This window comes from Platalea leucorodia (assembly GCF_965183815.1).
Source record: "Platalea leucorodia genome assembly, chromosome: 5".
Taxonomy (NCBI): Eukaryota; Metazoa; Chordata; class Aves; order Pelecaniformes; family Threskiornithidae; genus Platalea; species Platalea leucorodia.
The window spans coordinates 61,666,186-61,684,576 of NC_138827.1; the positions used below are offsets into that span (position 1 = coordinate 61,666,186).

General features: G+C 50.8%; 2 protein-coding genes across 2 annotated transcripts; one reads left to right on the top strand and one right to left on the bottom strand.

Moving 5' to 3' along the window:
* Positions 1–263: 263 nt before the first annotated feature.
* Positions 264–2,336, top strand: PRLH (prolactin releasing hormone; the record flags this gene model as incomplete). The annotated part of the gene is made up of 3 exons (XM_082311435.1): positions 264–363; positions 648–725; positions 2,326–2,336. 3 exons carry the CDS (start codon positions 264–266, stop codon positions 2,334–2,336), a joined length of 189 nt encoding a protein of 62 aa, XP_082167561.1.
* Positions 2,337–2,693: 357 nt separating this feature from the next.
* RAB17 (RAB17, member RAS oncogene family) lies at positions 2,694–7,991 on the bottom strand (the record flags this gene model as incomplete). Its single annotated transcript, XM_082311436.1, has 6 exons — positions 2,694–2,806; positions 3,275–3,368; positions 3,577–3,702; positions 4,140–4,291; positions 5,734–5,908; positions 7,917–7,991. The coding sequence occupies 6 exons, from the start codon at positions 7,989–7,991 to the stop codon at positions 2,694–2,696; spliced, it is 735 nt and encodes a 244-aa protein (XP_082167562.1).
* Between the last annotated feature and the right edge of the window lie 10,400 nt (positions 7,992–18,391).

Genomic DNA, 18,391 nt, shown 5'->3' on the forward strand with positions numbered 1-18,391 from the left:
CGCAGCTGGCCCGGAGATGCTGTGATGGGGACTGCAGTCCCATGGCAGCAGCAATAGTCACCCCATCCCCTCCATCGCAGCATTCCCCTCCTGATGGGAGGCTCACCCTGCGAGCATTTAACCCAAGCAGGGTGTCTCTGCGACGGCCAAATCCTCTCGCTCCTGCAGCTGCATCAGAGGCTGCCGTCTTCGTGGCACCAGCGGGAAGCGCCGAGGCCAGGAGGCTTTGGGGCCAAGCCGCCACAGCCAGAGAGGTGCCAGGGATGAAGTTGGGAGCTGCCTGCCTCCTGTGCCTGCTGCTCGCCTGCCTGACCCTGCCTGTCACCCACGGCCGCATCCACGAGCACTCCATGGAAATCAGGAGTAAGGAGAGCAGGAGTAAGGGATTCCCCCCAGCCAACTCACCGCCTCCAGCCCCCTCTTTATCCCCAGACTCAGCTGCATTTGGGGGGCGGCGGGGGGGGGTCACTATGCAGAAGCAAAGATTTGCTTTGAAACAGCCTCTGCGACACCTTTTATCACCCGCCCAGCTCCTTTCCCACTCCCCTGGGGTTCGTCATCCTCCCCACCCATGGGTGCAACGCCCTGTCTCATCTCCATGTCCCCCCTCATCACCCCCTGACGGCTCCTTGGCTTTTGCCTTGCAGACCAGGACATCGACCCCTCCTGGTACACGGGGCGCGGGATCAGGCCGGTGGGGCGGTTCGGGCGGCGACGAGCCCTGGGTGAGGGCAACCATCCTGGGGGGGCCGGCCGGCGGCAAGCCTGTGCCCCCCCCCGCCCACATCCCCAGCCCCCCCGGGAGGAGCGGAGCCCCTGAGCTGAAGCCGACAATAAAAGCCCTTCTCCTCTCATCCCTGTGTCCCAGCCTCTCTACTCCGAAACACAGCGTGGGGGGGTTGCAGGGGGTCGGGGGCGGGGGGGGGCAACCCCCAAAATTGCTGGTCTTGCCACAATTTTGCAGCTTGCCCTGGCAGTGCATGCAGTGCAGCAGGGCTTCCCTCTCTGCAAGGCATGTTTATCCCCCCATACCTCAAAAAAACACCCTAAAAATAAGCCCTGGAGGCCCCCCTTTCCCAGGTGCATCCCCTGGGGTCCCAGCAACATGACGGCACCCATGGGTGCCCCGACACCTTCATTTCCATGGTATCAGGGTCAGAAACAGCCACCTCATTTCCATTGCCTGGGTCAGAACCACTTGGGGAATCACATGGAGGCCTGTCCGTCACACTGCATGTCCCCATACATCCCCTCATGATCTGTGTCCCCAGGCCAGAGCATTTTTATCCCCTCTCCAGTTCGGGGGCGAGAGGGGCCACCGAAAAGGGTGACCCTCAGCATCCCTGTCCATAGCTCCTGGCCCAGCATTGAGGGTCTAGGGCTGTTTGGGGAGGAAAGGGTTAATCTTGGGTGGTGAGGGGGCAGATAAGGGGATGAGTGACAATTAGCACCCGATGTCTCCCAGCTGCCCTAACATGGGATTTAGGCAAGAGGAGGCAGCAAATCTGCCTTCTTGCTGAGAAGGAGCCCTTGTCCTGTTCCAGGCTGGCTCAACCCTGGGGAAGCATCAGCAGGTGGGTGTCCCTGGCTGGTGTGGGGCACTAGGGGGGTCCTCAGTGGGGAGCTGACCTGGCAAACCTGGGCAAAGGCTGCTGTGGTCCCCTCCTCTCCATGGGGAACATCTTCACGGGTGTCTGCTGCCTTGTGGCTGAGCTCAGCCTGGCTAAGCCTTGCCCCACAGGCTGGCACTGATGTCAGGGCGTGCTTAAAAAACTCGGTGGTTACCCCGTGGGCTGGCATTGATGTCAGGGTATGTCCGAAAAACTAAGTTATGTTGCCCTGCAGACAGGGTGAGTGGTGCTGCTCTTTGCCTGTGGCCATGCCAGTGTTGGTGCAGCGCTCCCAGAAAGGGCAACATATTCCCTGAGCCTGACACACCCCAGCTTTGCTGGGCATCGGCATACTTTTGGAGAGAGCCTAGGTGGTTTTTTTTTTTTTCCTCCTCTTCTAGCCAAGGCATGCTCCTGCAGTGTTTTTCCTAATGCACAAAGAGGAGGCCCTGCAAGGCACGGGCTACTGCAATACCTGGCATTTGCTTTGGCCCTGCTCTGCCCCCAGACCTCTTATATCGGCAATAAATCAGTGGTTTCTCCCAAGGATAGGCTGTGACTCCTGTAATGGGTCAGGTGGGGGCCAGCAGGGTGAGGGGAGCACCAGCTCCAGTCCCTGCTACCTCCAGGTTTCCTGTGGTCCCCACCTGCAGGCTGACATCCAGGTCAGAAATAAAAAATAACACCTTTAGGGCAATATTCTCTTTATTTGCAGCCTTGGTGTAAAGCCACCAGGATGCATCTGTTTCGCTCCAGAAAGTTAAGCCCTCCCTTTTCAGATGGGAAGGGACACAGATTTGCTAACGTGCAGCTGGGGCAGGGGATGTCACCAGTCAGGGCCAGTGGCAGCAGTGCTGGTGGGTAGCACTCCTCTCTGGAAGCAGAAAGTTGGTGGAAGATACCTCTGTGCTTTACTTCTTGGATGAAGCCAGTGCTAGTGCCCCCAGGATGGACTCTGACCTCTCCCTGAGGGGGAGGGTGGTTGGGCTGAGCTGCCCCTGCACTTCTGTGTCCCCCCTGCTTTGTCATTGCTCCTCTGGGAGACCTCATCCAGCCACAGCTGACGTCCAGAGCTGCCCGTCCTCAGAGCTGGCAGCATCCCGTCCTTGCTCTGCTCCCCTCCAGGTCGACCGTTGACCTCCCGTGCAGGGACGAGGCAGACGCCTTCTGTTGTTCCCGCTGCAGGAGCTCTTGGGCTAGAAAGAAACACAAGGTGAGAAAGGGCTCATTTCTCCTCCTGGTGGGGTGGCATGCAATGGCTGTCCTGTCCCACCCCAGGGGACCCACCGACAGCCACCAGTCCATGGTAACAGTGTTAGATCTCTACTAAACAGCTACACTGGGGACGCTATTACACCTGGCTTAGGTACGGGAGCAGAAGAAAACTGTGGCTTTGGGTGAGGGCTTGAAATCCATCTGTCTGTCCTTTTGCCCCAAGAGGTGTGACAGGTTGCACTGAAAACACAGACTGCTGTGGCTATGACCCTTGAAGCCGCCAGATGTGGCACAGGCTGGATCAGCAGGGAGGCAGACCTTGGTGGCAAGCATGAGCAACGAAGGGGGTCAGCTTTGGTGGAGGGAAGGTGTTTGCAGGCCTAAAGCAGAGGTTTGGGGCCTGTGGTTCACCCGCCTCTGCTTTCACCTAGAGCCATCGCACAACTCACCTATGGCCATAAAGATATCATTTACTTGGTGGTTGGATTTTGCAGATGTCTCCATGAACAAGAGGCCTTTGGTCCTTGCAAACTCTTCCCCCTCCTACGTGAAGACAAGCAGAGTTATTTCTTCAGCCCCCTCTGGGGCTGCTTGTTCGGTTACGGTGGCATTTCATGGTAGGTCAATAACTGTACAGGGACTTCAGAGCTGTCTGAAAGCCTTTTATATTCCCAGCTTTCCTAGGACATATCCCAGTGCTTGCTGGTGAGGGGGTGATGAGGGGGCCTGGGAGCTCACCACAGGCACTCACCTCCGTGGCAACTTCTCGCTCAGCAGCAAGGTCCATCTTGTTGCCCACCAAAGCGATGACTATTTCATCGGGAAGGAATTCCTTCTCCAGGTCCCTCAGCCACAGCTTTGCTCTGTTGAGTGTTTCCTGGAGAGATGGAGACAAAACCACCCAGTGATCTGGTTTTGATTTAATCCCTTTGCCTCGGGCATAGCAAAGCTGGATGGGTGGTACCAAACTAAAGGGAGTGAAAGAGACGTGATGGGGAGCCTTTGATTGCCCTCTCTCTCAGGGAAACAGGTCACTGGCCCTGAAACACCTTTAGGGATAAATCGGACTTGGATGGGATGTGCTCTTTCTGCATGGTAGCAGAAATCGCCCCTGGGGTGGTAGCGTGGTCCTGCACGGGCACGGATGGCCCCTGGCACGTCCCAGGTGGGACATTCATCTTCGCAGGTGGTGCTTGTGTACTGCTTTCTGCTCTAGGAAGGACAAACACCATCATCTGGACACCTCTGCCCCGCCAGTGCTGCTGCAGCATGGCATAGTTTTGGCACAGACAGGATCAGCATCCCCTGCCTTACCTTGTTAGTGATGTCGTAAACAAGGAGAGCAGCGTGGGCACCCCGGTAGTAGAGGTGGCAGACGCTGTGGTACTTCTCCTGGCCTGCTGTGTCCCAGATCTCAAACTTGACAGTGGCTACCTCCAGGTTGAGCATCTGTGTGAAGAAGGAGCCTGCAAGCAAGATGCAGGGTGCACGTTCGCTTGCAGCAAGAGCAGAAAGCTCAGATCTGCTGCCGTGAGGTCAAACCCATCCTGAGGGCCAGTAACAACACTCTAATGCACAAAATTGGGACGGGTTTCTCATAAGCACTGGCACTGTTGATGGGGTGGTGTGCCGCAAGGCAGGGTAGCCTGTGGCAGGCTAGGAGCCCTTCCTGGCAGCAGATTTGGTGGATACACACCAGTTTTGATGTCAGATAGATAGCTCTGAGCTTTGCAGAATAGCTCCCAGATAGAGAGCCACCTCCACCTTGCTGGTGGGTCAGACCTGTGATAGCTGTGAATAGGGATATCCACTGAAAACGGCTCCCACTGGAGGGGAGCCTCCATCCCTGCTCCCAGGGGAGCAGATGGCTGCTTGTGGACCAGCATGAGGCAAGGCAGAGGGACAAGGGGAGCAGCTCTGCATCGCCTTGCTCTCCTCCACCAGCTAGCTCTTCAGGCTCCAGGTGGGACCACAACCTCTGTGCCTGCTGTGCCTTATTAGGGCAAAACACAGGTATATCAGGTAAAATGAACATATGTAATGTCTGGGTGCTGTAGGAAGCTGTGCTGATGCAAACGTACAGGGGAGGCAGCTTGACCCCAGCAGGTATGTTGGCCCAAGAGAGGTTATAGAGGGTGCAGGGCTCTCACAGCTCTCCAGATGGTTTTAATCAAAGCATGAGCATGCATGTGGCCTGCCTTCAGACGTGGGTTGTTCAGCATGGCTTGTAAGGACAGGACGTGCAGGGGCAGATGCTCTCCCCTTTGCCAATGGGGCACAGCGTTCAGTTTGCAACCTGGCCAGGGTGTGGGGAGGTCTGCACTCTTGTCTCTGCAGGCAGGCTGGAGGAACAAGGCACTGCTGCGAGCCTACCATTGGGCAGTGCTGGGGGGGGGGTCCTGCTGCAGCTGGCCACCGCCTCCTGGGCTGTCTCACCCACCTGCACCCCAGCCAGAACCTCCTTGCTCCAGCGGGACATTGAGGCTGGGGCAGCACGTATACAGGACAGACTCTCCTGGAGTGTCCGAATATCTGTGAGGGCAGCACAGGACCAAGGATGCATAGGGCAGATGGGGCCACAAAGTTTGGACCCCAGGTTTCACTCGTTTCACTGCTCCTCTGCCTCCAAAAAGCAGTGTTAAACCAAACCTGTTTGGTTTTGTTAAACCAAAGCCTGATGAGGCTTTTCTTACAGCCTGGTGCTGAGAAAAATGGGCTGCAGAGATCTGAAGGTGACAGCGATGAGGGAAGTCTGGCTCTGGGGCAAATCCGTATCATGTTCAAAAGTGGGTCTGTGCTACTGCAGGATATACCAACCTGTTTTCCTGCATCCCACCCCACTGCAAGGAAGGGCATCAGGCCTGGTCTCTTGTCCAGAGACATCAAGCTATTGAAGTCATTCACTCACATCCCACGGTTGGCAGCGACTCCTTGAAGTCATTTTTCACATATCGATAGGCCAGGCTTGACTTTCCCACTGATGTGTTCCCCAGCAGAACCACCTTGTAGATGTAGGTGGGACGAATACCCTCCAGGGAGGTGCCCGACATTGCTTTCTCTGCCGTGCCCTGCAAGGAAACCAACTCCGTTCAAAACATGTCTGCAGTGATCCCAGGTCCATCAGCTGAGCCTCCTGCATCAACTCCTGACTGGTGGCAGCAGGGAAGATGGGGTTTAACCTCAAAATAGGCTAGAACAAAACCATTAATATCCTGAATCAAACCATCTGCCACTGTCAGTTGTGACCAGAGGGTGGAGATCTTTAGGAAGAAACTTGATGCAAGAGGCTTTCTTGGATGTAGACAAGGAGATTGGATTGGGTGCATCTCCTTTAAAGAGAGGACATGCTGGAGAAAGTTAATGGCAGAGGGACATCACTTATGAGTGTGCCTTGCTCTTGAGCATGCCTCCTTCCCCAAAGTTCTAGTGAAGAGCTTGGCCTGATGTTCCATGCTTATTGTGGATCTTGGTTAGAAGTTACACCAGGAGAGCCTAACTCATGTTGGAGGTGAACGCAGGCATGGAGGTGATGCTGCTACCAGTTTGCTAAAGACATTGCCCAGGGGATGGCTGGGCACCCCAAGAGCTGATGGGCTTTATGGCCGCAACACTTCAAGTCAGCATGTTGCTCACCAAGGTGAAAAAGCAGAAGTGAGAGGACCTGACTCAAGCACCCTTGAGGACAGCAGCACACAAAGCAGATAGCACATGCTCTTCCACTGTGGATTAAGAAACCCCGGGCAGACCAAGCCCGTGAAGTCTCATGCCCTCATGACCAGTACACCACGGAGTGTGACTCTGCATCACTCAGGGTGGAGCTACGCTGCACAGTGACCCAGGACAGTGGGGGAGCATGGCCCAAAATAAAGGTGTTCGTCTCAAACCTGACTTGAAGAGAGCCGCTGCAGAGCGTTGGCCATACCCTGGGAAGAGGATGGTCGGTGTGAGCCCTCCTGGGTGGCACGTGTCCCCTTCTCCCAGCCTTGAGCTCAAGGAAGTGACACTGCCCCGCTGTCAGTGGGAGCTGTCAGTGAAGGGTGGTGAATAATGCTGTCTTGCAGCTAGCCAAAGCTTTGCCCTGGCTCCTCCTTGCAGAGCTCCTCCTCTAAAATTACTCAGCTCACGTGGAGAGCTATGCAGGAGAGAGGGAGGTTCATGCAGAGCCTGAAGATGAAGGGTAATGGGGTGTCGAACTGAGCAGAAGGACATGAGATGACCTTGCATGCGTTTATCCCACCTCACACACAGCAGCAAAGGGGAAATAGACCACCAGCAATCCTGTACCTGTTGTGTGCAGAGATGGGATGTGCCTCCTATATAGGTCTGATCCTCTAATACCCAAAGGCAGCAGAGGAGCCTTCTGAAGGATGCTAAAACATTAGTGTCCTGCTGCTTGTCCATGCCTGTGTGTCCTGACACTCTCACTGGTATTGCATACTGGGGTGAACACTGCTGGCGTGGGGTGCTTCCCTCAATGTGCTTTTGAAGAAAGCCCTGGTCAGCCAGAAAGCAGAGACCTGCAAGACTTATAATGAAGATCTGGTGCAATTACTCCAATTTCTACCTGGGGCTTTCAGGAGTTCGGCATGCAGAACTTGCAGGTGAGCAAGAAATACCTTTATAAAGACACCTGACAGTGGCAGTAGCAAGGTAGCTCCCAGCCCAGGAAGGTCTCTGCAGCTCCCTCGTCTGACAAAAGCCTCTTGTTCCTGCATGCTGCTCATCCCAGTTGTCTCCTTTATTTTGCCTGTCTTCCCCCTGCAATCTGGCAGGCTCCAGACCTTTAATTCTTCTCCCTTCCCTGAGCTGTTATCAAAGCAAGCTGTCATTAAGAGCGTTCCTCAGTGCTGGCTGAACCTGGGTCTGTATCTTTAGATGCAGGTGTTTTTTCTGCTCGGTGAGATGGGCTTTCGTCCCCTTGAAAACCAGGGGTAAAATCTTTTCCCCTAGCTTGTACAGCCCAGCGATGAAGGGCGGCAATGTAATTTGTGCAGAACAGCTAGTTAAGGGTGGGTTATATTTTTTTAAGCAGGAAAAAGATAAACCCTGTGGCACAGAATAAGGGTGCTCTTTGTCATATTAATTACATACATTTGCCTCTTTGTAGGCCTGGAGATAAGACTGCTGCCCTTTCTGGGCAGTTACGTCAGCTGCCGTAAGTGACATGCCGTAAAACTCTCTAGGGAAGCAAGAAGCTGCATGAAAAACACCCAAGGTTGTCTATGTTAAACTCAGTTTCTCATTATTTCACTCTGCTGCTCTCTGTTTAACCCTAGAAGGCTGTATTGACACTGGAACAAAGCTCACCTGAGAATTACTGCAATGATAGAAGCTTCCTTGCAAATTTCTCATGCTAGTAAGCACCTATTAGAGATGGGGAATTTTTCCAAAGCTCATTTGAAACAATTTCTTTTCTGTGTTAAGAGGCAAGAGGTGAATCTCCCTTTCCACCGGAGGAGAAGAGCAAGGAAGCAAAACAAGTGGCTTTGTTTTGATTCAATGGAAAATAGGATTTAGAGGAAACTCTTTTCTTTTGCCTTTTTTTGTTGAAAAAGGAGCGTACAGAGTAAAACCCTGTGCTCATTGGCTAAGGGACTATGCAAAAAGCCCTCCGGACATTGCATGTGGCTGGTAGTCACCCTTCTGCGGCTGCTCTCTGCCCTGGGGAAGAGCCTGTCGGCGAGACCCAGCTGAGGGTTACAGTCAGCTCTGCAACTCCAGGATGCTGCTCTGGCAGAGTTACCGATGCCTGCTCCAGGTGTGGATAAGGGTGCTGCTGCCTCACAGCACACAGCATCCCTGTTCCTTCAGCCTGCGCTGCCAATGAAGCAGAGGAAGCTCATTCTTCATCTGGAAACCTCCCTGACTTCCCTGGTCTGGGACTGACTGACTGAACATACCCAGGAGAAACCTTTAAAGCAACTTTCCATCTGATTTCAGTGAGTTAAGCCCCAGCAGAGTGCACCTGCAAGCCAGAAAGCTTCTGTTGGCATAACTAGAATAAGTTTGATTTATCTCACTGCAAACTCAAAACTCTGAAGAAGTCACCAATGCTTCTGTGCAAAATGGATTTAGCAAATTTTCCCATGCAGGCTTTGAAAGGCTGAGGTGTAACCTGAACTGGGGCTGCTTAGATGCTGGATTTGGGGGATTTTTGCTTTGATCCTAGTAAAGAATAACTCAGCAATTTAGGGAGCAGCCTGGGGAACAGCCGAGGTGTTACAAGTCCTGTCCTCATGCCTAGAGGCCACGCCAAGGGGCAGAGAAAGCTGAACCTGCTCAGATTCACTATAAAGAGCTGGAGATTAGTCTAGACAAACATTTCTCTTCCATCGACTGTAAAAATCCTGTTGGCAGGTTTAGTCTCCAGATACAGCTTAATATTTTCTGAGAGCTGTGTCTAGCGGCAGATATTTGGGGCCAGCTTGCCTGATCTTACACTTACCTAGACGATGAGTACCGAAGCAGCCACAACGCAGATCATTTCTCACTCCCTAATTGAGGATTAAGCATCGCTGCACCCAGGAAATTGTGTCCTCGGACAGACACCCCTGTCCCCCATCTCCATGTCTCCTCTCTCCTTCCCGTGGGCAACGGGTGTGTACATGGTGCGGAGGCAGCTCCAACCAGCATTAACCAGCTTCCCCTATGCAGCCCACTGGTTTAATGTAAATCAACTTAAAGGTAATCTGTTTGCCGGGTATGGCGGCAGCAGCCCCAGATCAGTGATACTGCACTTGAACCGCCTGCCCTCACTGTTTCCAAGAAGGAACCTGACAAATCTGTTTATGAGGGTGACTCAGTTGTTTATAATTAGCAGAAAAGTGGACTTTATCTACGAAGCATCCTTTCAAACTCCTGTTTTATGGGCATGAACACTTCTAATAAAAAAAATGAAACATGAGGTGGTAGATATTTGTGCTGGAATGCAACAGCAAGGGCTTGGCTTTTGACACTCAATAAATTGGTATCTCTGCAGTATTTTTAACCGGGGGGATCGTGGTATATTTACGGTCAGGGGATAAGCCTTTTGTTTCCAAAGGAAAACAGTAAAAAAAGAAAAGAAATGCATACCTTTGGGGATGGAGCTACTGAGAACTGTTATTTAAGACTAACTTCCTGGGAAATTAATGATGTTTAATGATGTCTAACTGATGTCTAAGCTTGTCTAAACCACAAGCTCTAAGAAGATCCTAAAACCATTAAAGACATTTGCTGAGTTTCTGCAGGGGTGCAAGCAGTGAACAAGAAACACAGTTAATCAGCTACTCAGAAAAAACAGGACCCCAGTGCTACCCACGTAAGCCTGCAGTATCTAGCCCTGCAATTTTTGGACACAATGCTTTAAGTTCTTTCAGATTCAGATTTATTTTTTTTTTCCCCCTGATAGTGGTCATGCACCTACCTCCCCCATTAACTTGTCTAGTATTCAGTCCAAAGCACTCCTCTGCTTTTAGGAGCCTCCTCCTACCTGCTGAAGTTCTCAGCAGTGCTGGTGTAGGAGCGTGGCTGCTTGGAAAGTTCATTTAAGCCAAGGTTACCAGGCGATACGAAAATCCCAACTGCAGAGACTTAATGCGTAAATACTGTTAGATTTACACAGATTTCTCAACACAATCAGCCCTCCTCAAAGCTAAGGGGAAGAGAATAAGGGTCATTCACTGTGCAGCCAGAGCGGGTTGGGGAAATAAGGCAGCCATAAACAGAGACTGCTCTGGGCTGTGGGTGAGACCAAGCGCTCTGCTAAGACCTTTGCAGCCGCTGCCCGAGAGGATGGGGGTAGGGCAGAAGGCTTCCTAAGTCCGTCTAAAATCTCTTCTCTTGGGCAGGGAGCTGCTGAGGGTGGTGCCGCCCTCACCGGTGGATGCCCCTTTGCGGCTGGGATACAGGGCCAGTTCCCGGTGGGAGGATGAGAGTCCCGGGAGCTTGTCTGGGAAAGGCACCTCAGAGATGGTGGGTCGGGGCTGGGGCCTGCCCTGCGGGTAATCCCCCAGCGGAGGATGCCTTTACCTTCCCGAAGCCTTGCTCTCCTCGGGGTCCTCCAATCCGTGGGGTTGGGGCGACAGCCCCGTCCGGCTGCCCAAGCCTCTCTGCTCCCAGGGCAGATAAAAGCGAAACCACCCGGCGGCTCCCAGGGAGCAGTGTCAAAGGTGAGAGGCAACCGGAGATCAGTGAACCTTAGACCCGCCAGCGAGCAGGGCAAGGCGGGACCATGGGGCTGCCGTCATGGTGAGCGGGGCCAGTGGCCATGCCCCCACATCCCCTCCATCCATCCCTCCCTCCCTCCCTCCTTCCCCGCTTCCCATGCTGGGGTTTGGCGGTGGGTGGATGGACAGATGGATGAATGAGTGTGGGTGGGTTTTTCCCCATGCCTCGGAGTCTGAGGCCAGCCCGGCTACCAGGGGCATGGGGAGTAAAAGCAGCCCACGCCCCACCACGGGGGTTTGAGGACTGGGGAGGGCTGGGTGGGGGGCTGGCCGGAGCCACAGTGTGCCAGGGATCTTGCTTTCTCTGGGTTTTTATAATACGGCAATTTCTGCTGACACACATTAGACCTGGCTTTGGTCTTGTGCCAGGGTACAGGCTCAGATCACTTGGGCCCAAGATTGCCGAAGCGATTTGTTTTCAGGAGTCTGGCTAGTTTACCAGCTGACAGGAGATGGCACACCCGCTCCTCTTGCAAAGCACTTCAGCAGATGAGCTAGGGAGGTGCAAAGCAAGCAAAAACTGAGCCCTTGGGCTTTTACTGCCTTTTAATTAAGGTAATAGCTAGCTACCACAGGCAGCTGGGGCTTGGCGCTTCAGAGAAGGCTGCTTTTGTTAAAGCTCTAATATCTTGAGAGAGAAATCACAGCGTGTTAATGCATTGGGATAACAGGTCTGGAGTGAGAACAGGAAGATATGATAACTAAAAATCCAACTGAAGATAGTTTTTGTACTTCTGTCACTCATCTTGTCATCGTCAGTGTCTTTCCTTCAAGTAACAGCTCCTAAAGTTTTCTGGAAGTGAAACAGACTTTACAAAATCTAGCCCTAATAGTTATAGGGAGCAGGGTGAAAAGCAGGAGTCCTATAAGCAATCATCTTAAAAAAAATGTCATCCCAGTTTTGAAATGAAGAGCATGTCTTGTGACTTCCAGGGCCTGACCACTGCAGCTTGATTGCTTCCCACTTCTACGATGAAATGCCATGTACGGATGCCTGAGAGTTGCACAGATTTCATATGGCAGCGGTGTCCCCACCAAGTGGAACCACTGTGAGAGGTTTTGGTCTCTGAGCCAAATGAAAGTGTTTCCTTTTGTTTGGGAATGTGTTCATGCACGAATTTGCACCATCACAGCAAAACTGGCTTAAGCGTACCCACATACACCTCCAGCCTGAGAGCAGATCTTACCCTACACGCTGCTTTTTTTTCAGAGGGAAGGAAAGTGTTTACCTTCCCATCAGCTCGGCAGAGGCTAGAACAGGATTTGGGGATCCTTTGAAGACAATTCCTAACAACCCTATGAAAACCCAAACCCTCTGAGCCTGGTATAATTTTTTCAGCACAGAAGCAGTTTATGTGCTCCTCTCCCTCTCCCATAACTTGTTTCTCTAGGCTGTGCTGTGAAATCAGCTGACTTAAAGCCTTATTTTTTTCCAGGGCTTTGGATAGATCAGTTCTTCAGTGGGAGTCTCAGTGTGACCCTGTGACCAGTCACGCTGGCACAGCAGAGGAGTAGAAAGGTGTTTCATGGTTTGGGAAGGGCTGGGGGCATGGATACCTTAGGCTGGGATTACTGCAGCAAGAATCCTTGCCCACAGCAATGAGTGATGCTGAAAGGCAGTCTGCTCCCATTTACCCTGTTTTGGACCTACAAGCTACAGTAACATCATGCACCTAAACTAAGCATCTAATTCTTAATAGAAAACAAGGCTCTCAGTCTTGGCTGGAAGGCTTTGAAGCCTTATGAAAGGATTGTTCTGTAGCTGCTAAGAGAAACTTCATTTCCAATTTCACTGCCGCAATAAGCACCTGTCTCGTACTCTGTTATTTTCATACCTGTCTCATCTGCCTGAGCAGATGCTACGTCTCAGATGCCTTTGTTAAGGGCTTTTATAAAAGGAGATGGTGTAAGTAAGATGCCCGCATGAAGCACTATGGCCTGACTGGTGTAAATGCCCCTGAGTCCTCTGGAGCCCAGGGGAGCGTGCACCTTGCGTGGCCTGGGGCATCTGCCTCCCGGGTGGGCCCTTCTCAGGCTCCTGGTGAGCCAGACCCCACTAGAGGGCACAGCTCATCTACGATTTAAGACAACGTCTGCTCCCCAGTCTCATTTCTGAACTGGGCAACCAAACAGACACCAGTTTGTGAGGGTGACGAGAGAGATGGACTGAGGTCTCCTGCCAGAACTGCATCTGGACAGCCAGCTTTTCTTTGGGTGGGCTCTGTTCTCCAAACAACCGGGACATGAGCCTTTGTGATAAACACTGTTGCAGTGTCAGGAAGCCAGAGCTTTTTCACACAAGATCTTAGTCTGCTTTCCTGCTTCTTGAGCATGTGAATAAATATTCTGTCCTGGATGTAGATATATAATAGATATGCTGTCCTGGATGCTCAGGATCAGGCTTCCTTCAGCAGCGAATGGTTTGCGAATAAAGACTGTGGCTGCATCGAAACTGGATCGGTAGAGCACCTGGAATGACCTGCACAAAGCTAGGGATGCACCTTGCTCCGCTGTGCTCGTGCAGTGAAGGGTTCCTTACCTGAAATAAACTTTACTGGTAAGAACTGGGCATTGGTTGTTTTTCCGAGGTTAGGGATTGCATTTAATTTTATGCTTGCCTGATATAATTATGCCACAAGAATTTGCAGGACAGGTGTGGCTGCTGGGGTGGTATGATACTCCAGCCCAGCAATGCATGATCTGAGCACCTGGAACCCCCTTGTAGACCTTCCCCCACTGCTCCACCTCAGAATTTTTCTTTGATTTTTAACTGTGAAGCAAATGGTGACATCTCAGTAGCGCACAGGAATACCAGAACAGGACAAAATAAAACTCCTTGAATAAACATGTGAGAATAATTCCAATAATCTTGTATTTCTGGCACTGCCTGCTGCGTTTCTTTGGGCAGGTTGCCTCTCCTTCCCTCTTTCTCTGAGTAAAAGGAGGCACAAGGACAGTGACATTTCTGGAGCAGTTTGGGAGCTCCTGGAGGGCTCTTTTTCAGTGGTTGTGTAGCACTTGGTTCCTCGTGACTCTGACTGCTGCGAGGAAGCGTTAGCTCATCAATATGAGCACTGTAAATCATCCCTCGCTTAAGGAAGAGAGGTTGGGTGGAAAAGGCAGCAGGATCTGGTAATAAGTGCGCTACTCTGACTTGAAAAACAAGGCTAAAACCTCAGCTTTGCCATTTGTCTGCTGTCTGCCTATGGGAAGAGTTATTTTGTCTCTCCTGACTTGTTTCTCACACTCCCCTTGGCTCATCCGCTCTGTCTACCTGTGCTCCCTGGCATGCTCTCTGCAGGGCGTCCGATCTCCATTGAGGCTCCCACACTGCTGAACCAGCACTAAGACCTTACATTGCTCAGAAATTGTTAACTGCTTAGCCCCAGTTTTAGTGTTTCTGGACTCCTGAGATCCCTGAATACCCTGAAGTTGTTCCTGATGGGTCAGTTTTCGTCTGAAATGCTCCCATTTCTTCTTATTTAGCGTGTTTCAAGAGTACAGCTGCGGTCTCGGCAGTCCTGCCCAGCTGAGCACTGTTTGTGCCTCTTGCTTGCACACCTCCAGGCTCTTGTTTTCCGCTCGGATCACAGTCACATTGCACCATTTCGCATGGGGACAGGTGGCCGTGATCTCACTCCTGAATTTGGCCGGTCTGACAAGGAACAGATACCCAAGTGTGTTTCAGCTGCCCGGATTATACCATGAGCACTGCTGTCCGCATTGCTTCTTGCTCTCTGACCGGCCAAAGAAAAATGTCTGAAAGCACAAGTGGCTTTTCTTTTTTATTTTCCCTGCTGCTGCTGGTGGATGTGGAGGAGCAGAAAAAATATGTTATTTACACTGGACGGGCTTCATGAAACTTTTCTAGCCTAAAGCACAAAGCCATGATTTGCTAGAGCTGCTTTAAAGTTACACCTGGACAGACTGAAGCTGCTGCAACAGGGATAGAGCAGTATGAGTTCCGTAGATATGGTGGCCTTGCTTGCTTTTTCAGAAAGCCTTGTATCTATAATACATGTGCACACATATGCAGGCATTTTAGAAAGTATGGGGTGCGTATTTGATAGCATCTGAATCCTGCTGTTGTCCTGTGCCATGGTACGGTGGCTTTAGGGCTCTGGGCTGCACTGAAAGCCCACAGTGGCCACAGGTCACTGCTGACCTGATGTAAACCCTCTGCTGCTGCAGACTGCTCTATATATAGGCTCTGATGGGCTGCCTCTGTATCGCCAGGCTTTCCGAGAGCGTCGCCCATCGTCTTGATGCTGTTGCAAAGCCAACATTGTGTCTATTGTGAGCTCTGACTAGCTGGACAGAAGTGAGGTTATGGTCAGATTTAGACAACTGGCGATGGGCATGCAGAGCCCAGAATTAATGGTCGTAGAAATGTGGCTTTCGTTATGACCTCGCCTGAGTGATTTTGGCTCCTGGATCAGCTGTAGGACAGAAAACTTTTCTCTCTGCACTGCCAGCTTCAAAGGAACCAGTCACTTGTGTGCGACTATATGTAGCACGCCTTGCTTTTGGGATATGACTATTTTGGTTTAGTTGGTATTGCTATAAATAAGTTCACTGATCAGAGTCCACCTGGGGTCCTGACCCTGCTCCTTTGAGCAGGGCTCCGAAATGCTGCGTGTTGGTCTGGGGAGCCCCCAGCCTGCTTTGAGAGAGGTGGGCCTGCTGCCTCTCACTGAGCAAGCCAGCCTGGCCCTTGTCAGTGGCCAGCAGATTCAGAGCCTCGGGAACAGGCTGGGTCTCTTCTATTTTTAAAGCCTATTTATTTCAAGAAGAAACATCTGAAACTACAGTAAGCAAAATGAATTCAAAATACTTGGTCCATCCAGAGATCATAACAAATTATGTTCTTAGAACTGTTTACCATACCTGTGCTGTTAAACATGTAATCCCTTGTTTGCATGATGGTTCTTCTAGAAAACATGGGTAAAAAGTTAATCACAGAGGCTTGGAATGGAAATGCTTTTTCTAAGCATCATGGTATTTGCTGTTTCTCCTTTTCTGTGCCTGCAGTAATGTCATGAACTGATGCAATAAGGTGAACTAGAGTTCAAGTCCTGAAGCTGAAGATCCACGGTAGCCTGAAGACCCAGGGCAGCCCACTAGTGATCATACAGGCAAGGTTTGTCACTGCTGCAATGGAGCATTAAAAGATCATTTTGTCAGTTTTGAGAGGAGGAAGGGCTGTGCCTTTGTTAATGAAAAATGATTGGGCTCCTCACTGTTGCACTGATAAAAAGTTAAGAAATACTTTGAGGATTGGTGGAGTTGTAATGATGAACAGATCATTTACATTGAGGCTCAAAACCAAGCCTGCCGTGAGCGGCTTCAGGCTTCTAAAATGCTAGTCTTCCTGTATTAATTATTAACATCACTAAAACACTCCAGAGATTGGCTTGGAAACATTAAACAAGCTTAATATTAATGGCTCCCAGATGATATGATGGTGAACATCAGCATGTGCTAAAGACCGAGGAGGGAAAATAACTACTGACTACAACAAACATTTTAAGTATAGTGGGATTAAATTAAAAAAAGAATGAAAGTGTGAACCACAAGAAAGGCTTTCCTATTGCACTGCCTGCTATCCATCTGAAGAGACAGGTAATATTGTTTACACCTTTGAAATTACACTTGACGGGTCACAATAAATAGCCTTGAAGCATAGGGATGTGCTGAGGTGGGAAATGTCTGCCACCCACCTCCTTACTCTTTGGCTAGAGACTGTTACAGGCAGCTGCCTACCGACACTCATTACGTGCTAGCCACAATCCCTTGCGATTTCTCAAAATGTGTTTAACAGTGGCTATGAACAGCCCCAGCTGAGGGTGCTGGAGGTGGGGTGGAAAGACATATGAGAAGTAGACAGTGTTCCCTTTTAGTGCATGGAGTGGTTCTTGCCATATGTCTAATAAGTAAATCGCAGCTTTTGTGAAAGGTACATGTAGCTTTCTCTAGTAAAAATATATGCATAGAACATTTTGCTTATCCCAAACTTCACGTTCTCTTTTACTCAGCAGAGCTTGGCCAGGAGGACCCCGCTCCACCAGTCCAGCCCACCTTGCCAACAGAGCTGCAACGGAGAGACCCTGAGCTCTAGCTTGGGTACCCGACTTCAAAGGGAGAGCCGGCTCCTGGAGGGTATGGAAATGAAGGAAACAGTTCTGTGAAAAAAGAGACATTGTTATCTAACAAGGTGCAGGTTTTGCAGCGTTTGACATGATTAAAGCACTTAAGCGCTCTCTTCCATGTGCATGGTCTGGTGCCTACCATGAGCTCCATGTGCTGCTTGTTTGCCAGTGGGGATATCGCGTTTGGGATGGACCTTGACCTTGCCCATAAACTTGGCGGCAACTGGCCAGCTGGCTTAAGCTATTAGTCTGGGACCGGCACACACTTACAGAGTGATCACACATGTTCCCTTAGGAACCTAGGCTAAAAATGGCTGTAGGCGGTACCTTTCTACGCGAAGGGCTATAGAGGAGCTCACTGACAGCCGAAAGTTGCTCCCAGCTCAGTAATCTCCCCCAGAAGTGTTTCATCTGTCTGTGTTCGTGAGACAGTTGTAATGAATGCAACTGAAAACGGTTTGCCAGTGCTTGGAAAGAGAAATATTTAAGTAATGCTGTCTAGCACAGACTTGGAAAGTTCGTGTGGGTGTGAATATAATTTTGTTTTCCCTGAAGTCCCCACCCAGCTTTTGGATGTATAGTACAGACACGTTCATAGGGCATTTTATGATGGGTTTTGCCTCTCCGTGCTTTGCAACAGGCCGGTGGCCACATCGTAGTCTTGCTTTTTTCAGGTCAGGTCTAAATTTTTTTCAGCTGGTTTTCGGTGTCATGCACTGGGTGTTACAGGCATCATCTGTAAAGGCACAAAAATAGAAATTATTTCATCGGTATGAGCCTGAGCAACCTCGTTTAACACCAGCCACTGCTGGAAGAGTAGTAAAGCAGTCAGCGTTATGCAGAGGTGAAATGAGTCATCTGTTGCCAATAAACTAGGAAGGAACAAAGATGCCTCGGGGGGGAACCATTATCTGCTGTTAGCTAGAGCAACTCCTTTTATAATTGAAAAAGGTATTAAAAATTATTTTGGGAATTTCTAATTAGGTAGGTTGAGCCACTAATGCGCTCAGGATGTTTCAGAAACTTAAACTAGTAACTGCCCCAAAAAAGACCGCTGCAGAGAAGTGTCTTTCCTGCCTTTCCCCTCTGCCACCATAGCTACAAGGTCAGGGAGGATGAAAACTTCTGTAGAAATTGGGGCTGGGCAACAAAGGTGGTGTCTGTCAGTCCCTGAGGAGATGCCTTCTTCTAACAGTGCCCAGGAAGGCGC